The 20419-nt window shown below is 36.7% G+C and overlaps 1 protein-coding gene across 1 annotated transcript in view; it reads left to right on the top strand.

Annotated features, from left to right (window-relative positions):
* LOC108749210 overlaps positions 1–20419 on the top strand; it is a 142892-nt gene that overhangs the window by 54462 nt on the left and 68011 nt on the right. Inside the window, exon 10 of the mRNA XM_018487770.1 lies at positions 6230–6635. Coding sequence (XP_018343272.1) covers positions 6230–6635 — 406 coding nt within the window. The remainder of the gene's footprint in view (positions 1–6229; positions 6636–20419) is intronic.

Here is a 20419-nt window from a genome sequence, read left to right as displayed (position 1 = left end):
ATATATATATATATATAAAAAAATGTTACATGATCAGTATAATAATAATCTTTATTTTAGATGGAGGAACAAAAGCATGTAAATTGAACAACAGATTATTATATATGATTTGTAAAGACAATATGCCATTAAATACTCCGAAAAAGAAGGCTTTAGATATTTTATGCAAGGTATAGAGCCATTGTATAAAATTTCCGGAAAAAAAGTAATAACATTTATGTTAGATGACAAGTATAACTTTCTTTCTGCAATTATTAAAGAAAAAATATCAAAAGTTTTTTTCTTTAACAATTACTACAGACGTGTGGACTGACACCTTGAACACAAAAAGCTTTTTAGGTGTTACTTGTCATTTTTTAAATATTGATACATGTAAATTAAGAAGTTGTTATAGATATCATAGAACTTGATGAAAAACATGATTCTTATTATTTGGCAAATAAAATTAGTTCAGTTTGTGAAGAGTGAAATATTCACCATGGAAACGTAACGGCTGTTGTTGATAACGGTAGAAATATAATTAAAGCTTTTATATGATAAGTTAATGTCTGAAGAGGGCTCAATCCGGTAGCCGAAATTTGTAATTTATTTGTATTTAACCTGAGTTTTTATTTTATTATATTTTTTCCATTTTACTTTTCTCTCTTTGTAATTTATTCTTTTTAATTGTGTGACAATTTTAAAAAAATGTGTTTGATTCTTACTTTGCCCTTTATTTATTGTTATTTATAATTAAAGCTGTTAGATATTTTTGGCAAAAATAAATCCATTTTCTGCTTTCCACATACCTTGAACTTGGTCGTAGAAAAAACAATATGGAGATATTCTATAGGATATTCTGAAGAAATTAAATTATTAATTCATAATGTAAAACGTATAGTAATTTTTAGATCTAATAGATTTTAAACAATCTCTTAGAGCTGCAGATGAGTTACGCAATGCACAGCCAGAAAATAAACAGTTAAAACTCATACAGTCTGTTCCTACTAGGTGGAATTCCACTTTTTACATGCTGGAAAGATTCTTTCTCTTTCTGAATATATAATGCCAATTTTAATGCGAAATGTAAATACTCTATACGATACGATTAATAAATCACAGATGAACTTTTTGAAAGAAATATTTAAAATACTTTCTCTATTAGAAAAAGTTTCTAAAGAAATATGGAGAAAAATATCTTACTGCTAATAAGATAATTCCAATAATTAATTGTCTACGCTAACAACTTGAAAAATGAACTTTTTATTTATTTAATTAAATAATCTGTTTCAATAGAAGTTATTTGCTATACAAAATTTTACAATATTTGAAATAACTAATCGTTTTGGTGCTATTGAACAAGTGCAACAATTAGCTTTGTCTACATTACTAGATCCGCGTTTCAAAAAAATACTCTTTAATAATTCTACATGTGAGGAAGCTGTCATAACCATTAACGAATTATATAAAAAATCATTTATAATTAAGGATAAGAAAGTTGAACAAAATTTTCATTTGACATATATTAGAAGAAGAGAAAACCGTAATAAATGAAAATATATGGACAATTCACAACGAGCTTTAGCTTTAAAATCAAAATGTAATGAAAAAGAAAATATCGAGTTTAATGGACTTTGCTTTGAAGTATATATATAAGAAGTTACATAAATTTTAGCGTGATACCTTTTAATCGTGATGAATAGAATATTGGCGATCGCAAACTAATCAATTTTTAAAAGATTGTTTTAAAGCATCTCTCAATTATAATTCAGAAGGTACTTCAGTACCTTCTGAAAGATTATTTTCCAAAGCTGGAATGATAATGACACAAACTCATAATCGCCTACAGGGGAAAAGACTATCTAGACTTTTATTTTTAAGTTCCTTAGAATTGAACGATTGCTTTTAAAACTTTCTGATCATTATTCGATAAAGTCTAATATTTTTGTTTATTTTCTAAATTTCTATTATCTAAAAAATTATTGTTTGTGATTTCCAATAGTTTTTTATTTCGTCCATGTTCTTTATAGATTTGTTTCTGTGAAAATTAATTAGTTTGTTTATTTCTCTTTCTGAAAGAGTCTTAGGTAGATCTCTCTAAGGAGAATTATTCATAAAGTCATAAACAAGTTCATAATAATTTTTCAAAAGAAAAAGACTATTTATAATTTTTATGTTGCATTATTGCAAAGAAGAAATTTTATTTTTTGTTATAAGATTAAAAAGAAATTTTATGTTTCATATTTGTCTTGTCTATTGAGAGACTTTAAGACTTACAATCCACAAATATATGTATAAAATATATAAATGCATAATTTGTATTCTTATCAATCTCTCTCCCATTCTCATTTGTAAGTTTCCTAAACTATTTATAATTTTATTGATAAATTAGTGAATTTATTCACCTAGTTTTTCATTTTTCTCTAATAACGATTATCAAATCATTTTCAATCAGTGATTACATTTATTACTACAACCGCTCACTGAGTGCTCAGTACTGCGTATTTTCATTAAATTTGATTGAATATTTTATTGATATAAAATATCGAAAGTTTGTGCTCTCCGCATATCCTATATAATAAAATATGCAAACAAAGGTAACGATATTTTCTAATGTTGAATCATTTCCAATATATTACTGTATCAATACTGCGTATTTCGCATATTGTTACCGATAATCTGCTTCTCCGCACATCTCTAGATTAAATTGAGTCGAAAAGTTCTCTATCATTTTGCAATGCTCGCAATAATTAACGAGATATTAACGTTTAAAGATAGTCAAATATGTCCGTCCGCTCGACCTACTATTAGGTCGGCAATAGTAGGTCGGGCGGATGTATTCGATTATCTTTAAACGTTAATATCTTGTTAATTATTGCGAGCATTGTAAAATAATGGAGGATTTTTCGACTCATTTTTTAGTCCGCTCTACCTGTTCGGGTCGGGTGAGGCCATATATTGATGCCACCCTGTATATTTTCCTTATGGCAATCAGGATTTTTTTTCACCCAACGTGGAACGTACTTCGTTTACTAATTATTATTGTGGCTTCCAGTTTTTGGGAATTATGAATTATTCTTTTAAGTTGTGATATAGGTACTCATAGGAATGCGGAAGAGATGCCTCTTGGGAACTGAAGATCTATAGGCTACTACACTTTGACGTATAGGAACATGGGTTTGGATAGGAATTAGGACAAGGTAGATGTGCATACGTCAACCTATGGTAGCCTATAAGCATTTTCAGGTCCCATGGAGCATCTCTCCTTTGTCTTACATACGCCTACATGTTGCTATACGTCTAACTGGTATCCTATAGATCTTTTAGTTCTCATGCGATATTTGTCCACATTCCTATGAGTACCTCTATTATCCTATTTGCATTAATATGAATGTCCTACGTATACCTACCTATACATGCTGCGCAAATCCTATAGGTAACTACACAAATTCCTACAGAATCTTATAGTCTTCTATAGGAACCCATGAAAAAACCCATGGGAATTTGCAGCAGGGAATGTTTATTTATTTTATTATAAATGATGTTCAAAGTGCTCACTCTTTTCTACAATGCAAGTATCTACTCTACTGTAGAAAAAATTAGTTTCTATTTAGAAGAACTTTATTAGCATTTAATGAGTAAATTGCTTCATTTATTTTACAAATCATATCATTCTTGTAGTTGAACGTTCACGGAACATCAAGTCCTTAAAGGTGTGATTTCACGTAGATATACGAGGTCTGGCTATTAAATAACGAGACTGCGCGCGCAGAAGGCGTCTTAGAGGGGTAGGGTGGGAAACGAATGCAGCGTTGGATAGCTGGAAGTGTCTACTATTCCAGTACGAAAACACGTTTTTGTCGCAGTAGTAGTATTTTTTCTATAGAGGTTAGAAACGAACTTGTTTTTTTCTCGTGCCGATAACAATGTGTGACGAAAAACACGAGCAACGGATCAATGTGAAATTTCTCGTTAAATTAAAAAAAACTCCGACTGAGTGCTATAAGTTGTTGAAAGAGGCCTATGGTGAGAATTCTCCTGCATCGTCAAGAATGAAAAAAGCAAGGATGTCGAAATCAAAATTTAAAGCCATGCTAATCGTTTTTTTCGACATCAACGGCATCGTGATGACTGAATGGGTTCCAGAGGGTCAAACTGTAAACCAAACTTACTATTTGACAGTTTTGGCAACACTGCGAGAGCGAGTTCGTAAGAAACGGCCGGAGTTGTGGAAAAACAAGTCGTGGATCTTACACCAGGACAACGCACCTGCCCATAACGCGCTGTCTGTGAAGCGTTATTTAGCCGCTAGAGGCACTCCAGTGCTCGAACACGCGCCGTACTCGCCTGATTTAGCACCCTGTGACTTTTTCCTGTTTCCGAAGATCAAGTCTGCCTTAAAAGGAACCCGGTTCGAGTCGATGGAAAAGGTGAAGCGAAAATCGGCGGAGCTCCTAAATGCTCTTACAAAAGAAGACTTCCAGCATTGCTTTGACCAATGGAAAAAACGAATGGAACGGTGTGTGGCGAGGGGAGGGGAGTACATTGAAGGGGAGCATTCAATTGTAGAATAATTTTTAAAATAAAACTCTTTTTCATAAGCAGTCTCGTTATTTAATAGTCAGACCTCGTACATATCCAGATATTTCCCTTTATTCCCATCTGTATAGCTGAAACAGAGCGCTTTCTTCATATTCGGATATAATCTCCAATAATTCGATTTGTTGGCACAAATGCCGCGAATACACGCATCATACAATCCTACGAACAGACTTTTCTGATTACACTGCCACCTTTGTATCATTATGCGGAATTACTTTCGAGTTTACCTAGGCGCTCTGTCTCGTTCGTTACCTATATACGTTTACATAAGCTGTCTGAAGTTATATTGTGTTGTATCTATTATACAATAGAGTATCTACAATAAAGTGTGCTTAACCGTATCTTTAGTGTTTCCAAGCTTTCCTCTCGATTCGCTTCCTAGCCTGCTCTAATATAATTTATCGAACTATGGTATATGTACATTGGATACGTAAAAAATATAAATTTTGAGATTTTTTGCTTTAAAAATACATTCTCGGCATTAAAAATCTGATAAAGCAGTGAATTTGTGTTTTTAAAGCAGTGAATTACTATTGTGACTGATTTCCTAATCTGAATAGTTGTCAACTTTGACAATCAATATCTTGATTTATAAAACACAGTGATCCTCTTTTTTTTGTCAAATCTTTATTTTTGTGCGAAAACGCATCGATTCAGTATATTTTTATCAAAATTTGAGGTGGATAGAGTCTTCTTAACGTTTACCTTTCAAACCGACTATATCCAGAGTGCGTTCCGATTTTACTGCCAGTGATGAAACTATATAGTATATGTTACGTTATGTTATGTGCAGTATACATTTTTAGCATTGGCAGTGAATATCGGAACGATATCCATCCTCAGATATTTCACGTTCCATGAAAACGCGAAGGCGATAGAAGGTGTTTGCGGCGAGATTCAAGAGATTAAAATCTGGATTTTTCTCCTATTCTGTTACCAGCTGTACTGAAGGAAGTAGGGGGAAATATCTGGATATACATATCTGTGAAGTCGTATCTTTATCCTTTTCCAGAAATCATAATCAAGTACGGTAATGTCTGGTAATCGAGACGGACAATTGATTAGATCGTATTTGCATCTTCATTTGTTAGGAAACATAGACCCGTACTTAGAACGCGCTTATAACAATGTTAGCGCACTAACATATTATACTTTACGTTACGCATATTATAGAATTTTAGAGATAAAAGCGCATTCTGAATACGAGCCATAGTGTTTAGTATTGCACGAGCATCTGTCTTATTAACCACATCTAGGCGCAATCTTACACATCGATTATTTGTCATTCTTGTAATACAGTCCTACATTTGGAACATAGTACTCCATTGAAGCTAGAATATGTAATATCATAATGCGCAATTTACTTAAATTGGAAATTGTAAAATTCACGCAAAAATATTAGATGCCAACATCCATTTTGATTGAATATTGACTTCTTCGTTTATTTGTATTAATATTATTTTATGAATATTTTAGAGTTTATTTTTTTGAAGGATAAAAGTTAATTCAAAATTTATTTACAGTAGAAAGGATTAATAAGGTGAAATATGAAAATTTTGAATCATTAAATGAAAAACTGCATAAAAGTGAATTTTAGATTTCCTAAAGAATCCGTGAGAAATTAAGTTTAATGGTTTTCCTTTTTTAGACGTGTTTTAGTTCACGCGGCTGTGGCCTCCGTACATCAGAAGTCCATAGACGTGAGTCTTTAGGCTCTCCTGCTGGATATTGGCTTCGTTGCAATCCCACAACAGGTCTGCCAAGTCCCTGTGACTGTCGGTTATCAACTGATCTATATTCTTCGCGATATCGCGGTTCTCTAACATCGATACCGTCGCCCGGTCTTGAAGTTGTCGGGGGTCCTCCACGAAGACATTCCTGGAGAGCGACAGCGGCATCCCTCGACACGTGGAGAGTTCCGGTTACTATTTCCACACCACGTCCGACATGGTCCTCGATGCCATCTTCTCCAACACACGTACATCCTCCATCGACTTTCTCCAAAAATTCAAAAAACACACCAAAGAGAACGCGATCCAAGGTGACTTTTCAAGGTACGGTATATACAAAGTGTCCCATAATTTTTTACAAAATACTTATGCAGATAGAGCAGAATAAACTGAGTCGAAAGATCCTGTACCATTTCACAATTTTTGCATAACTAGAGAAATTAATTATTAAAGATCACAGAATGAGCGCGTATCCTCGCAATCTATTGCTAAATTCAAATGTGCAGCGAGAACTAACTGCTCAGCATCATAAGTTGGGGAGTTGTTTACTACAAGCGACAATAGCATCATACAAGTGGCGAAAGAAAACCTCACGCGTAGAATGATCTTCGCGAATTTGGTAGGTTGAACGACTACGCGACATTCGGCGATTTTTGTAATAAATTTCTTGTTAATTATTGCAAAAATTGCAAAATTGTATAAGATTTTTCGACTTGATTTAATCCGCTCTATTTACACAAGCATTTTATAAAAAAATCATGTGCGTGCGTGTTGGAGGAGGCTCTTAGTTATGTTTTACGCTTTAAAAACTTGTATTTCCGCCTCGTCTTCGTATAATTTTTTGTTATATATTAATGTAAGCTCTATGGCCTGAGGAATTTCTCACCATATTCAGTGTAGTATTTCTCGTTAGCAATTCCTTCAAAGTTCTTTTCATCACATCCCACATATGTTAGATGGGATTTAAACTCCAGTAAAAATAATATTGTAGATATAAACCGTAATTAAAAGTACAATACTAACAGCACTGGCGGTACAGTGCTACGTTAGAAAATTTATTCGAGAATTATTGTTCATGTGTGTGAGATGATTGGAAAGAGGCTATGAAATTTTGAAAGACTGCCAATGAATTTTAGGAACTAGAAGCAGCGCCGTATATGATAAAAAGCTCGTCAGATCACACTTAGAGCTTATATTAATACAAGTATATATGCATTTGTAAGAAATCATTTGAAGATGAGACGGGAGTACGAGATTTTGAAGTGTATGTGTACTCACGCGTCAATCTCAACGCACATACGTACACACCCCTACGTACACACATATGCACATACCCATATGTGCAAAATTCGAGTAGCAACCTTTTCTTGGTGCGCATCGATTAATTCTAATGCTGGAGGTAACTGAAAAAAAATGTATTGGTAACTTTGATATGCTGCATCTCTGCAATAAAAAGTAAAAAACTTTATTTTCTTTAATTTTCAAGAAACAGTGCATATTTTACAATGATTATCATGATATTGCGAAAAAAATTGCACTCGATAAAGTGCGCCGAAGTATGCAATTTATTGGACACATAACATCTTTATTTTAAAAAGAGATAGTAAAGAGCGGAAGTAAAGATAAGTTTAAAATTTATTGAAAGTTTCTTAAGGGGATCTTGAAGACGATTAATCATATTGTAACTAACACTTACACAGGTTACGTAACATTGACATATCACTATATGCTATTGTACTACATCAATATCTCACACACATATACACAAAATTTTCCATAAATTTTTATATAATAATAACGTTTTAATTAGTCTAAGTTCAATTTTAAGAACTCCACATTATTTTTTTGTGCAAATTACTAGTCTGTGGACTACTATTTCGTAAGTACAGATTTTACAGTTTTTATGTGAAGCAAATGTCATGATGCGACAGTTCTAGAACGCCATATTGGACTAAGAAATAGTAAAGATCTCAATTTTGAAATTTTTCTCGCTATTAACTCCACCTCACAGACATGTATTAATGCGTATACTTTAATCCTGAAAAAGGATTTTCAAACCAATAAAAGAGGAATAAAATAATTGTTGTACAATAATTATATTTGGTTTAGTCGGTCCTGAATACTCACAATGAGCTAAGACTCCGCGCTGGCGATACAGAATCAGCGGTAGGAATTAGGTACGCGATCAGCGTCACAAGTCGGCAACTGTTGTAATCGGTAGACACACATACAAGCACGAGTCCATGTCTGTGTGGCTCGCCTTCGACGCGCCGGCAAACAAGACAGCGAGAGAACGTTCTCGCTTTAGTCGCTTGTTTCAAACGACCGAAAATACTTTCTCAATAATCTCTGCCGCTCAGCGTGTATCGATAAAAGACGAAGGATAGTTTAAAGTTTTAATAAATTGTATACCTCTCCCATTAATCCAGAATAATATAAATCATGTCATAATCATATAAACGTGACAGTTTACGAGATATTATTTATTTACGATTTTTCATGCGCGTTATATACTTCGTTCTATAAACTCGAAATTCGAGAATTATGATATAATATAATCGAGCTCGTAAAGTACGAGATTGAAATGTTGGAGGTCTCAAGATCGAATTCTTTTTTTTCCCTTTTTTTCATAGTTTTTTTTAATTATTTACATTAGGGGATCCTTCCCCCCCCCTCCTAATGACCTTGACATATGTTATTAAGGTCATGACCTTAAGTGATCTCTTTAGCTGTCGTTATTCGTTAAAAAGTTATTACCAAAAAATTTGAAAAATAATGTCTCTTTTTCACTGTATAAAACAGAAATTTTCTCATTTGTTCTTGTATATTAATTGATAACAAACCTTCATAATGCTACATTTTATTCTCCTACTAAAGTATGTACAGTCAATATGTAAGTTTACATTTAATTGTAATATTAAGGTTGATCATTGCTTATTAGAATTTTTATTATTATAGTAATGGTATTATTTTATCGATTGACTCACGTACACAGTATTCAAACAAATACTATAACTCCGTATTACAAATCAAATTAACCAAGACTCTTTATAATTCAAAGAACTGCAAAGGATGCGGGCAGTAGGAGTCCAGCGCAGAAGATGTCGCAAAAATAATATATGACTCCTACTGCCTGTATTCTTTCCAGCTCTTTGAAATACTACAACATTTCAAGATTTTGAATTTGACACATCTTTATTATTGTAATTTTACTTAGCGACTCATTTTACTACTGAATATGATCAAAATATTGTGATCGAAATGTTTAGATTTTAATAAACATTTTTTTACTCACGAACCTGTGTCGGCTCATATGGGCTTTTTTTCATTTGATTGTATCACTTGAGCCTTAACACTCCTTGTATTAGAAATTTTCTGCTTTAAAATACAATATATTTTACGATTTTCCACGCGAAGCGAATTCCATCCCACCCCCCCCTCCCCCTTCCTCTTAGGGGCGTCCAATTTTCCATGCGAAGTGACTTTCACCCCATTTCCTTCTTTGCCAATAAGCGTACGACTTTTCATTCAGGTAGCTCTTGCTTCGTGTGGAAAGTCGAACGCCCCTTAACACGGGGATGGTGGAGTGAAATTCGCTTCGCGTGGAAAGTCGGATGGCCCTTAGTAGGGTGGAGGTAAGGTGGAACTCACTTCGCATGGAAAGTCGTATTTCCTTAATCGATTCACTCCGTATCTTTCTCCCCCTAGTTATTTCATTTTTCATATAAAGCAAACAAATAATTATTAGCTTTGATTGTTAATTTTATAACGAATAACGAGCGACAGTTAAAACTTGGAGATGATTCAAGGTTATGACATATGTCAAGGTCAAAGTCATTGGGGAGGGGGTCCTTTATTGTAAATAATTACCATTTTTTTTTCTGAAATAAATAATCAAGTTAGTAATAAACGTATACTCGTATTAGATCAAAAATATTTTTATATAATTTTGAAATAATTTATGTATGAAAGTTTTAAAACAACAACCATAGGAAAGAAATCCACTTTTGTCACTTTTCAATAGACAAAAAATTATTTTAAAATTGCGCAACATATAAAGGCTTTTATTTGTATGTTATTAAATTACATTGGCACCATCTTTATTATTTATATTAATAAGACTGCCGAAGTTTTCATTGTCAAAATTTTAAATTCGGATGATAGAAAAGAACATTTAAAACAAAATATTTGATACTTAAGCGCATTTGACATAATGTCATTATGAAAATAGCTTTTTTTAGATTTTTTTAAAAGAAAAATAGATTTCATTGAAAGTGAACGTCTTAGTGATAAGTTTGCAACTTGCAATCTACGTTTCTGCGTCTTATGTAGAATCGGCTTAACTATTATCTGAATTCTATATTCTAGGTACATAGTACGTAGGCTGCTGAAAAAGTTTCTGCAATCTAGTACTTCCAGTGGTGCCACTATTATATCCGTAAAATTAGACGTTTGTAATATAATTCAATTGACAGTTTGTACCCAAGCCAATTAGTTTTGTTTGCATAGTATTTTAAAAGAAGTTATTTTGTAAGAAAATGGAAATTTCGCGTGAAAATTTTCGGGCAATGATTTTTTACGATTACAAATGTAATCTAACTCCGAAACAATGCATCGATCGACTTTATTTGGCTTTTGGGAATGAAGCACCATCCAATAGGACTGTTCATAATTGGTTTGTCGAATTCCAGCGTGGACGTACCTTTCTTAGTGATGAATTCCGTGAATATCGTCCATCCACGTCTGTTGTTGCCACTAATGTTGATACTGTGCATAAAATGATGGAGCGAGATCGGCATATAACATACCGCGAGATTCAGGCATCCTTAGGCATTGACGTGAAAGCAATACATACGATTTTGCATGATCACTTGAGCGTACGGAAACTTTGCAGTCGTTGGATCCCACACAATTTGACCGAAGCTCAAAAACAGGCTCGTGTTAAATAGAGCAAAGAAATGCTCAAGAAATTCAACCGAGATCGGTCAAATTTGGTCTACAACATCGTTACTGGGGACGAAATATGGATCTATTCGTATGAGCCCGAAAGTAAACAACAATCCACTATTTGGGTATTTCAAAATGAACCGAAACCAACAAAAGTTGTTCGTTCACGCAGTGCTGCCAAGCAAATAATTGCTTGTTTCTTCGATTATACCGGACATGTGACAACCGTGGCTATAGAGGATCGAAGGACTGTAAATACTGATTGGTATACAACAATTTGTTTGCCAGAAATCATAAATGAATTGCGTAGAACAAACCGAAATCGTCGCATCATCCTTCATCATGACAACGCCAGCTGTCACACAGCACGTCAAACCGTTGATTTTTTATCCAGTAATAATATCGAACTGATGACTCCGTATTCACCTGATTTATCACCTAATGACTTTCTTTTTGTCCCAAACATTAAAAATAAGATGCGTGGTGAGCGATTTGAGTCGCCTGAAGCAGCTGTTGAAACATTTCGTACACTGATTTCCGAGGTTACAGCCTTAGAGGAAAAAATGCTTCGAAAATTGGTTCGAGCGTATGCAAAAATGTATCGATCTTAAAGGCGAATACTTCGAAAAACGATAAAGCCATTTACCGAATTTTACATGTTTTTTTTCATATTGTTTGCAGAAACTTTTCTAGCAGCCTACGTATACTATAATATTACTACAATTTATTAAAACTTTATATATTATTTAGAATGCCTTTCATCCTTTATTGATGCAGCCAAGATTGCCGAAAAAGCATTTTTGGTCGCTTGAATCAAGCGACTAGAGTGAAAAGAATGGACATTTTCTCATTTGCTCTCGGCGCACACGAAGGCGAGGACATAGATATAAGGTTTGTTTGCGTTGTTTGCACTTTTTGCACTAAACATCTTCGTTCTCTTTCTCTTTAACGCGCGAATGTATATTTTTCTCATTTTAAGTGCAAAAATTTTTGGAGATTTTAAGCAACACGAATAAACCTATAAACTCGTGCTTGTCATGCGTGCATGCGTACACACACACATACACACACACACACGCACACGCACGCACGCACGCACGCACGCGTGCACGCACACACACACATGCACGCGCACACACGCGCGCACGCGCACACGCGCGCGCACGCGCACACACACACGCACACACACGCACGCGTGCACGCACACACACGCGCGCACGCGCACACACACACGCACACACACATACGCACATGTACGCATACGCGCACACATACACGCGCGCGCGCGCGCGCGCACACACACACACACACACACACACACAAGAAGCAGGTATAGGCGCCCTCTCGTTTAGTGCTACCGTCTAGTGCCTAACACCGGCCAATCATAGTCGCGCCGATACGATCGGCCAATAACCAATTTTGCGCTTATTGCGCAGGACCGCGCGCGAATTACGACTGTCTGGTCAGCCCTTCATAATGCATGTGACTTATGTCTCAAAGAAAATGGGACGCAAAAAAGAAAACGTGGTAGTTATAGTATATATGATACAATGCCGTCCCCGTTCCACTTTTAAGAAAAGCGAAGGAACAAGCGATTGATTAATTACCGGAGATGCGACGCAATAATACTTGAATACATAATATTGTACAATACTTGAACATTTCAATACAGATACAGACCCAATATGCTTGACCCAATATACCTAACTTATAATAGGATTATGCGACAGGAAATCTTACTAATGACTAATCTCCATTGTTTTGAGTTTCGATGGGTAATATTGATAGCCTAGTTAGCGATTTCGTGAGGACACCCTTCTTACCTCGGCTGTTTTTACAATGCCGTCGATGCCGGCGTGAACATCCACGCGCGCTAATAAAGAGGGCGTAAGCGCTGCTGTTTTATAAGCGCAACTTGACCGATTTTTAGTTACTCCCCCTTACTAAACTTCCATTTGGAACGCGTTTGCAGAGTATGGTAGTGCCGGCGTGTAAACTGCGGGCGTGTGCTTGTATGACGATTCATCTCGTCAGCTCGTAATCTTTTGATAAGTAGTATGGGATAAATTCATCATGCGTCAAATTCGAATATTTTAATCAGCCTCCTTATTAATCCGCTGTCTTCGAAGAATGGTTGAGCGTTAGAATCCTATTGGACGTGTTGAGGTCCTTATTGTTGCTAAGAGCTTTGTGAGCACTCTTCAAGAAAGGAGTGTTGCTGCACAATCTTACACATTGATTATAACGCTGCTGTTACTTCTACATGGGAGACGAAATGTGACAATTCCTGATGGTTTCTGCAAAAATCTCAAGCAATAGGCTATTATGCGGCAAACTTATCGAGATCTGAATGTTTGTTGATTATTTCTTCCACGACGCTGGAATCGACGACGGTAACGTTGGCGTGCACTCTTCGAAGCTCGGAAGCGTCGTCCTTCTCAAGAACTCGTTGGCTGGCTAATGCGCCTCTTATCGCGTCGTAAAAAATCGAGGCCTATTCACCACATCGTTGTGTGAATCAGATCGCTCAGATTTAGTCCTCGTGAGAGTAGATCGGCTGGATTCTGGCTGGACGGCACGTGCCTCCAATCCGTTGATTGGACCGCTGTATTTCTCCTATGAGGTTCGCAACGAAAACTGAAATCTGCATGATTCTAAGAATATCCAGTTTAACGTAATTATCGAGTCCGACCACAAATACATCTTAATGTTAGTTGTATCTATTGTCAATCGAATCTTGTTTATCAGTCGTGCTAACAAGAGTGCTGCTGACAGTTCCAACCTTGATAACAACACCGTTTTCAGGAGTGCGATTCTTGATTTGAAGCAAAGGAGTTCCGAGCGATACTCGTCTACATCGAGCTTCGTCCGAACATATATATATACGCTATGCATTTTGACATCGCAGAAGCCGTGCACTTGTATACATTGACAATCAATGGAGTATTTGACACGGGATTGTCAATTGATTGAGATCCATCAGCTATGACTTGAGTGTAGTCCAGTGCAGGGTCTGGGGAATCGACTCGTCCCAATCAACAAAAATCTACTCGCCAGAGATCTTGCAGAATCAGCTTGGCGATGACAATAGTTGAACCCAGCAGGCCTAGCAGGTCGAACAACTTGGAAATATCCGACAAAATCATACTTGGTTGCCATATTGTGCAACATGACGGGCTCGTAGAAATGCAACGTGCCCGTGCTAGGATTCTAATTGATTCCCAAGATGTGGGCATTTTTGTCGTCGATGACAATGAGTCCGTCATCTTGATCGAATATTGAGTTCAGCAGTTCTGGATTATTGAAAGTCCACTTGCTGAGCTCAAATACGCCTAACTTCAGCAAATCGATTGTTTCGTCTCGGACTGATTTTGCCTCTTGGATTGTGTCCGCGTAAGATCGTCAACATAAAAGTCGCGTTTCACGCACGTCGACCCAATCGGAAATGCTGACGAATGCTGATCCGCTAGATATTTAAAGCATCTTGTCACAAGGAATGCCGATGACGTGCTATAAGTAACTGTTGTCAACTCATAAGGTCTGTCTCAGGATCACTGCGCCAAAAGATCCTTTGTAGGTGCGTTTGCGAAGGATGTACGAATACTTGTCTGTACATCTTTACGATATCCGCAATCAATACGTAAGCGAAAGTGCGGAATCGCATTACGATTGACATCAAGTCTTGCTGTACAACTGGATCAACTCTCAAGACGTCGTTTAGAGCTAATCCTGTATCACTTTTGCACGAAGCGTTAAAAACAACGCGGATTTTTGACGATTATTCGGTGCCCTTGAGGATACAATGATGAGACAAGTAACAGGATGCTGTATCTTTGCGCGGTGGCACGTTAACCCCTTTCATGTGTCCTAATGCCAAATACTCCTCCATGAAGTGGACAGGACATATTGGTTCCTTAGATTTGGCTCTCGAACGAATCGTCGCTCTATTTCTTGTGTCTTAATCGTCGCAGGGCAGTATTTCTTGAGTTTCCGAGATTATTAATCGATTGCTTCTTAACCGGAAGCTTCATTATGTATCTCCCATGGTCATTCTGAGACATTGGCCGCAAAGTGCTCTTCGCAGTAAGCATCGTTCCTATTGTTTATTATGGATTCGCCGACATCTTTGATCCACCAGAATTGGTCAGCTGATCGTGTAACTGAGCATTGGATATAACCATAGAGAATGCTTGCACGTTTCCTGTAGGTGTTGTCGTATTGTTATGGCGTTCAGCCAGGACTCATTCAAACTTTGTTTTCTTGGATGATCCAGGGTGGCCTGGATTTGTTCCACATAGAGCAGCTCCCAGAAGATCTCCGCTCTAATTAAGATGTCAATGTTGGAGGAGACGTTAAATCGAGGATCCGCCAAATTTCGAGAGATATTGTACTCTCCTTGTCTTGATATGGATGTCGGAAGTTTCTCGGTTATCTGATCTGTTAATATACAGTCTATTGATCTGGAATAAGAATTTAATCGCGATTATTACCTTGATTGTCTGCATAGCATTCGACGTAATATTATTGATATTGGTTATCGATACGTTTAGAGAACGTTGCTGCAAACCGAGAGTCCCCACGAATTTCCTTGAAATAAAATTCACCTGGACCAGAGTTTAGTAAGACTCGACACGGACGTGGTGTGCCATCATAGGCGACAGCGTTGACTACAGCCGTGGAAAGCATGACGTGATTCTTGCCATGGTTAGTCGACGAGTACCCACGATTGTCGTGGAACTTTCTGTCTTCGATTCTTTTGTATTGTCGGGATTTTCTGATAAGCTGGCGCTCGTGTATAGCAATGTGTTGTACTTGGCGTTACAGATTTTGCTATCTCTTGATGGGCATTTATCCAATGAATACGCCGGAGATCGCAAACAATGATGCAAAGCTTATGATTGCGGATCTCTACCGTCTTTTGCTTAATCGGCATCGCTAGAAATTCCTTGCAAAAGTACATGGTGTGCTCGCCTTTGCAATAATTATATTTGGATTTGACCGTTGCCGCGCATGCGGCTTGCTGTTTTGGATTAATCTGCGATTGTTAGAGTCCTTGGACACTGACTTTGTTTGTGGTCTTTAGCATTTGATAATAGTGAGAAATGAAATCGTTAAACTGTTTAAATATCGGGGATTCTGTATCTACCAGAGAAGACCATTCTCGTAATGTGCGTGCATCCAATTTTAAGATTAGGATATACACTAACAAATCGTCCCAGTGCGACGTGGGACATTTGAAAGCCCTAAGAATATATACGTGTCGAATTGCCCCGTCTGCGAGTCATTCGATGCAGTTCAATTGAATCTTCCTTAATTAAAGACAGCAGATCAAGTATGGCCTTGACGTGTGTGTGAATGATCCATTTATTGTCGTAACATTCCCTCAAGAGATTCTATGCTATTTGATAATTTGTAGCGGAAATTTTAAAGGCATTGATTACATTACTCGCGTCGCCGGTGAGTGATTTTAAGTATTGCAACTTTTGTATGTCACTGAGCGTTCGACGCATTCAGTGAATAATTGAATCAAATGAATAAAAAAATGGAAACCACTTATCGTATTTGACGGAAAACGTTGAAAGATTCAACTTTGGCAATCGAACACTAAACTAGTTTTCTGATCGATTAGATACGCTCGATGTGGACAGCGGTGATGGCTGCGCTCGCAGGGACAGTATCAGATTGAGAAGTTTGCGGATTCTCGCGTAAAGTGAATAATATGCTTCTTCGAAGCCGACCCGGTCATTGCTCTCATTGTCGTCAAGCAACTCTATGAGTTGCTCTTTGATTTTGTATGACGTTATACTGTGACCAGTATCCGTCCAACTTGATTCTGCGCTCCTTGAGCTGAACAACAATGACCGGGGTGGCTTGAATGAGTGTCGGCGTATGTCTTAATTCACATGTACGAGCCCTTAATGATTGCCCGTTATTTTTGAAGTACGCTGATATCTTGCTTGGACGACATCATAAGCTTTCGTTACTTGAATACTCGCAACAACAAGACGCTTGATTGGCACTACCGTGAATAGTCCTCCTTACCTTATATTGTGCGCAAGAATGCCCTCGATGATGTAGCTTCCTTCGTTGGTGCAGTCCTGGTGAGGCTGTCCTCGCGTGAGCGTGCCTCTGGGAATGCCGGTGAATGCAGGCGGGGCGGTCTCTTAACACAGACGGCGGTTCTGACCGTTGGTAGCCGAAGATTCTCCTTTCGAGGTTAGAATTTCTGTTCGAGTGTCAGGACGCTCTGCTGGATGACAGAAGTTTCACCCGTTGATGGCGGGATGCCTTCTGTTCGACATCGAAGTTTCGCTTGTGATGGCGGGATATCATTTTGCTCATGTAGGCTTGCGCTGGTGTTGCACTTTCCAATGAAGTTCAAATGATTGATATCTGATTCGAAGGACCAGAACATTGTTTTGCACAAAATGATGTTTCGCAATATGGCGATTTTCATGCTATGGGCGTGTGCCTGCCATACATGCTACCAGGTGATTTCGTCGGGAGCGATGTGGTCGAGAGATTGTAACTCGTTTTCTCTCTGAACTTAAAATAATTTTATTCGTTCACTTACAACTGTCGTAGGCGCACGCACGGACAACAAAAGGATTTTCGATAATTTTGCCGCATAAGCGAGTATCATTGCTCGTATCGATTGCGGCTGCCGTTCGTTATATTCGAAGTGTACTATCACACACATAAAAAAGAAGCAGGTGCCCTCTCGTCTAGTGACACGTCTAGCGCCTAACGCCGGCCAATGATGGTCGCGTCGATACGACCAATAGCCAATAGTAATCATGCGCCTATTGCGCAGGACCACGCGCGAATTACGACTGTCTAGTCAGCCTTTCATAATGTGGTTTATGTCTCAAAGAAAGTGAGACGCGAGGAAGAAAACGTGGTGATTATAGTATTTATGATACAGTTAGAGATTGATCAACAATTTCTTTGATTATGTTATTTACAGACGAGTCATCTTTTAAAAATTATGAAGAGTTAAATACACACAATATGCATTATTGGCCGTTGACAATCCACATTGGCTTTAACAAGTACAACAACAATATTCATACAGTGTAAATGTCTGATATCGTATTATTGGAATGGTCGCGTTATTAGTCCAATTTTTTGGAAGAAAATTTAAATGAACAAAAATATGCAAATTTTCTAAGAGATGAGTTACAAATATTATTAGACAAACTTTCATTGAGCCATATATTATAATGTGGTTACAATAGGATGGTTGTCTAGCACATAATGCACTTATCGCACATAATGTGTAGTGATTGGGAAACATTCTGTTAAGCACATTACGTGCGATGTGAAAATATGCTATTTTATTTAAAAAAATCGCTTAAAATTTCAAAAACTGTGATCTTAAGAAAAATTTTTTGCTCATCGTAATATGTGTCTCTTCCAATCGAACAACTTTTCCCTGTAGTACAATATTTTCCCGTATCGTCAAAAACAACGGAGATATTTTAAATGATCAAGTTAGAGGAAACATCCTGTATATGTATATGTAATGTATATATATATATATATATATATATATATATATATAATATACGAGGTGTGTACAAAAAGTTCGTGCACTCGGTTCACCAAAAATCCAAATTAAATTATTCTGTAACGGAGATGTGATCATCTTCGAAGTACTCTCCCCTTAAAAGAATACACTTGGTCCAACGCTTCTCCCATTCCTGAAAGTAATGCTGCATGTCTTCCTTCGTCAGTTCCATTAGGAGCTTCGTCGTTTCTCGTTTTATGGTATCAACAGCCACAAAATGTTCACCCCGCATGATATTTTTTACTTTAGGAAACAGGTAGAAGTCATAGGGTGGTAATTCAGATGAATAAGGAGGGTAGTTTATAATAGTGATATTGTTTTTGGCCTCGCGCGTAACGAACGAGGTGAACGAAGTCCTAATGCAGAATGCATGCGTTCTTCGTCCACAATTCGGGTCGTGTATGTCGCACATGTTCACGTAGACGCTTTAAGACTTCAAAATAGAATTTTGCATTAACAGATTCACTTTCTGGAATATATTCATGATGAACAACTCTACGAATATCGAAAAAATCTATGAGCATCTCTTGATTTTTGAACGACTTTTGCGCGCTTTTTTTGCGAGGCGAACCACGGTGCTTTCACTTTTTACTCTGCCTTTTTGTTTCAGGATTATACTCGTAAATCCAGGATTCATCTCCAGTTATCACTCTTTTGAGAAAATTTGAATCTTGAGCATTTTCGATTCAGTCAATGCCACAATCAACACGTCTTTGTTTTTGCTTGTCAGTCAAAACTTTCACACAACAATTTTTACATATAGCTTCCGCATGTTTAAATCTTCTTTTAAAATTGTCTGAACACTATCGTTACTTATTCAAAGTTTTTCTGCAATCATTCTAATGATAATTCGACGGTCTGCCTCCACCAAATCGTGAACACGTTGAATGTTCTCATTGACACGTAATATTGAAAGGCGCCGTGCATCGTAAATTTGAATTTCATTCATTATTGACGAAGATATTGTATATACAACTTTCAGCTAAAAAATACGCGATGACTTTTTACTCAACCTAATATATGTATATATACATATATATATATATACACAGAGTGTTATATAATTTTTAATTAATTAACATTCCTGCGAGTGAAAGGAAATGAAATTTTGACCTAAAAGTTTCTTCCCCACTTTTGGTTTAGATCATTATTTATCGAATTATTAACGATTAGTTTAGTGCACTGTCTGAAAGTTTATTCAGACAGCGCGCAGCCGGAGTACGTAAGAGCGTAGCATGCCACTCCTCGCGCTTATGCATTCTTCCGATTAAAATTTTATTCTAATTTTCTATATAAATAAATAAATAAATAAATAAATATAAATAAGTAGATTGAAGGACTCTTCCTATACAAAATAAATAATAATAAATAAAGGGCAAAATAAAAGTCAAACACATTTCTTTAAAAAAGTCATACAATTTAAAAACTCAGTTTAAATACAAATTACAAGTTTCGGTTACCGAATTGAGCTTTCTTTAGGCATTAATTTATCGAAAAAAATCGCAGTATAAAATTAATTATCGCAAATGTTCGCATATTCACTATATTCACAGTTCGGGTGAGTCTTGATGTAGAACTCGACATTATTTAT

The sequence above is a fragment of the Trachymyrmex septentrionalis genome, unplaced genomic scaffold, assembly GCF_001594115.1.
Source record: "Trachymyrmex septentrionalis isolate Tsep2-gDNA-1 unplaced genomic scaffold, Tsep1.0 scaffold275, whole genome shotgun sequence".
Lineage (NCBI taxonomy): Eukaryota > Metazoa > Arthropoda > Insecta > Hymenoptera > Formicidae > Trachymyrmex > Trachymyrmex septentrionalis.
The sequence above is the reverse complement of the archived record's forward strand: the minus strand, read 5'-3'. Positions and strand labels throughout refer to the sequence as shown.